Raw genomic sequence first — 3,848 nt, 5'->3', positions numbered from 1 at the left:
ACTGATGTGATATTAATATTATAGTGATATAATATTGCTACAATATTAATATAGTATTGATGTGATAATATAATATCTATGCAACATTAATAAAATTAATTTCCGTCCCTCGCAACCAAATAAACAATAAATCGCCGCGGATCGTCGCTCAAATTCTTTAAACTCTTCGCCTAAGTTTTAAATGCTTCGACAACACAAAATAAGTACAGTGCGTATCTCTGTGTCTGAGTTCGTCGTATCAGACCAGCTGGAAAGTGACGCAATGGTCGTCGAGATTTCCAAAGCAACGAACTGATAACGAAGAAGCGCGCGATTCCTGTACAGCGCTGTGCTGCTGTGTTTGCGTAACCACTGTTTCTGCTTCGTAATAACTGCACACGTAAACAGAAAGAACGTGCTTTTAATCGCGCAGATAAATCAAATGCACGCCTTTCTTAAATTAAATATTAAACCTCTGCGTTCGATGCCTTTTTTAATTATAATAGAAATTCAAAATAATTTTGCTACAGTATAATATTTCTATTTTGTATGAGAAAGTGCATTTTATGTGCATGAAATTGAATATTGCGACTCTTCAATTAGCTACACTTTTAACTATTTTATACGTATACATAATAATATAAAAATGATCACGGAACATAATACAACAATTTTAGTGTCGTCTTAGATCCATCACTCGACTGCAAAGGGTTAAGGATCGGTTCCTTAAAAAATCCTACTGCTTTTACGTGCTAATTTTCTTTCATTAACCTCTTTTAGTAACTTCCATAACAAGTCAGACTCGTCAAAGTGCACGAAGGGCTAAATAAAAATGTTAATTTAATAATGAAAAATCTCGTCCGCCCAAAAATCTGTGCCTAAGAGGTCAAGAATCCCCCTCCACATCCTCAAAGCTTAAAACAAAGAACGCCGACGACTAGATAAACCATAAAAAAGCAATCGTCACGCCCGATAAAATTGCTCCGAACGAAAACGTCCAGAAATCAATCGACAGCGATAAAATTGCCAATCCGTGTCATTGTTATGATAATCCGGCTGAAAGAACCGCGATTACAGCATCGAGGAAAGTCCACAGCGCGCGAGACGCGGTCGCCTTCGCGTTATTGCCGGCGATTACGCGAGGCTACGATCGCGCTTGTCGGCCAGTAGTCGATTGCCATAATCAGCGGCGCATGGTGCGGCAAAAGAAGCGATCCGTAGAATATGTGCTGCCGGACAAGCGCGATCCAAATGCGACACGGTGACAAACGATAGTGCGAGCCGCGTAATCGGTCGATCGGGATAGCATTGATTGTGTAAACCTCGACGTGACAAACGATGGATAACTTCTTCGGCAGAGGCGAGGAGTCCGACCTGAGGCTACGCGTCAGACAATTACTGACAGCTTTGGGTCCACTGTTGGGCGTCTTCATGGCAGGACTGTCGTCTGGGTATAGCGCTGTCTTGTTGCCAGAGCTGCAAGCTGCGAGTGCTGTAACTAGCGATGGCAGTGTCAATAGTGTCACTAATTTGACTAACAACAGTGTCACTAGTTTCACCAACTACGATAATTTCACCAACAACCTCACTTATACCGAGGATATCGTAGTATCCAGCACCGAGGAGGAGTCTTGGATCGCCTCCTCAGTGCTTCTCCCAATGGCGCCGGGTTGCTGGTTCGCCGGCTTCATGATCGAGATGCTCGGCCGCAAGAGATCCACCCTGGCGATCTTCCCTTTCTTCGTGATCGGCTGGCTGGCTATTAGCCTGGCCAAGAGCGTCGCCACCATCATAATCGGCAGAGTGATCTGCGGTTTCTGCGCGGGTCTCTTCGGCCCCCTAGCACCGGTCTACATCAGCGAGACATCGGACCCCAAGCTACGCGGTGTCCTACTCAGCCTGATCTCCGTGACCTTATCCTTCGGCATTCTAGTGGTCCACGCCGTCTGCATCTGGCTGCACTGGAGGATCACCGCGTACGTCTGCGTGGCCTTCGCCACTGTCGGCTTGCTAACCGCGCTCGTCTCCAAAGAGAGTCCCACTTGGTTGATCAACAAAGGGCGAACGGACGAGGCGTTGGAGTCATGGGTGCACCTGCGCGGCTGGCGAAGCTTGAGCGAGTACCAAGCGCTGGAGAATTCGAAGACCGCTAGACGGAAGTCCGCGAAAAGGTCGATCTTGACGATTCTGAAGGAGACGTTTAGTTCCAGGCACTTTCTATGGCCGCTCAGCATACTCTGCGTGTTCTTCTTCGCCGCGCAGTTCTCCGGCTACAGCGTCGTCATCTTCTACTCCGTGGAGATGCTGATGGAAGTGACCGGGCCCGACTACGCCAATGTCGGAACTCTAGTGATCGACGTGGTTCGTTTGGTAGTCAGCATATTCACCTGCTACCTGATCAGACGCTGCAACAGAAGGACATTGACTCACGTGTCCGGCTGCGGCACCTCTTTCTTCCTCTTCCTATTAAGTCTATGTCTATATTACGACATTGGCAGGCCTTGGGGACCTTGCATTTTGCTAGTCCTCTACATAGTCTCCATGGCAATCGGTTTAACACCTCTGCCGTGGATACTATGCGGCGAACTGTTCCCAAGGAGGTTCAGGGGACTCGGCTCCGGTCTCACTTCGGCCTTCGCCTTCATATTCTCGTTCACGGTCGTGAAAATCGTGCCGTCGATGTTTCGCGCGTTCGAGACCCACGGAACTTTCGCAATTTACGGCGTTCTCACGCTGCTCGGGACCGGCTTCTTGTACTGCACCCTGCCGGAGACCAAGGATAAGACCCTGCAGGAGGTGGAGAGGGCTTTCGACAGGAAGTCGGACAAGTCGGACACCGACGGCGCCGAACTTCCGGTGAACGAACTGAAGAACACGTGAACGTCGAGCGAATTCCGGCGGGAAACGTCGACGAATAGAGTATTACATTGTTGTTAGCGCACGGCGCTAATGTTGTTTATGATTTATATATGTTATATAGAATGTTCTTCATAATTTATATACATTATATAATATTCTTTAGGACGCGCCTAGCCAGCTGTTTTGAGCGTAGGACTTTTCTCTAGCAGCTGGTATTTAATTTAGACTCGAATTAATTTTCCTTTCCAATTTCTAGGCTGCTTAGCCTAAACACCAACTCGCGACTATATTTTGTAGAAATTGCATAGCGTACGGATGAATAATTCAGGCCCGTTGCGATGTCCAGTCGCCTAAGGCCTAGGGCGAACGAGACTGTTCTTGATAATAGCGAAGGACGGGGATGACCACACGATCCGCAAACACCGGGCTCGCGATAAATCAGCCGCGCTCGCGCCCGTGCCTTATCAGTCACGCCATATTCATAATGGCTCGTTCTGAGTCGGTGATTTCGGCCGGTCGTCCGTCTGTATTCTATCCCGCGTCACGCACTGGCTGCGTCAACGGAGAACAATCGTATCAATCGTTTCCAATTACGAATTAATTTTCCAGGGGACAGTTGCGTCAGTGCCCGGCGCTAATATTCTTTATGATTTATATATATTATATAATATTCTCTAGGACGCTAGCCGGCTATTTTTGAGCTGAGGACTTTCGACTAACAGCTGCTACGCGATTTAGACTCGAATCAATTTTCCTGACGAGAGGATCTTAACTTTAGGATCTCGCTTTTATATAGCTAATGCTATATAATGCTATAATAATGCCATATAATGCTATAATAATGCTATATAATGCTATATAATGCTATATAATGCTATATAATACTATAATAATGCTACATAATATTATATAATACTATATTACATACACTATACTACATTTCTAAGGAACCAATAAAATTCTATTCTCTGCCACCAAAGCCAACAAATAAAAATTAACAAACTCAACTA

The 3,848-nt window shown here is 46.0% G+C and overlaps 1 protein-coding gene across 1 annotated transcript; it reads left to right on the top strand.

Moving 5' to 3' along the window:
- Positions 1-1,165: 1,165 nt before the first annotated feature.
- Positions 1,166-3,416, top strand: LOC144479015 (trehalose transporter 1-like protein). Its single transcript, XM_078197463.1, has one exon. It carries the CDS (start codon positions 1,318-1,320, stop codon positions 2,857-2,859), a length of 1,542 nt encoding a protein of 513 aa, XP_078053589.1. The 5' UTR covers positions 1,166-1,317; the 3' UTR covers positions 2,860-3,416.
- The last annotated feature ends 432 nt before the right edge of the window (positions 3,417-3,848 follow it).

The sequence above is a fragment of the Augochlora pura genome, chromosome 1 (assembly GCF_028453695.1).
Source record: "Augochlora pura isolate Apur16 chromosome 1, APUR_v2.2.1, whole genome shotgun sequence".
Lineage (NCBI taxonomy): Eukaryota > Metazoa > Arthropoda > Insecta > Hymenoptera > Halictidae > Augochlora > Augochlora pura.
The sequence above is the reverse complement of the archived record's forward strand: the minus strand, read 5'-3'. Positions and strand labels throughout refer to the sequence as shown.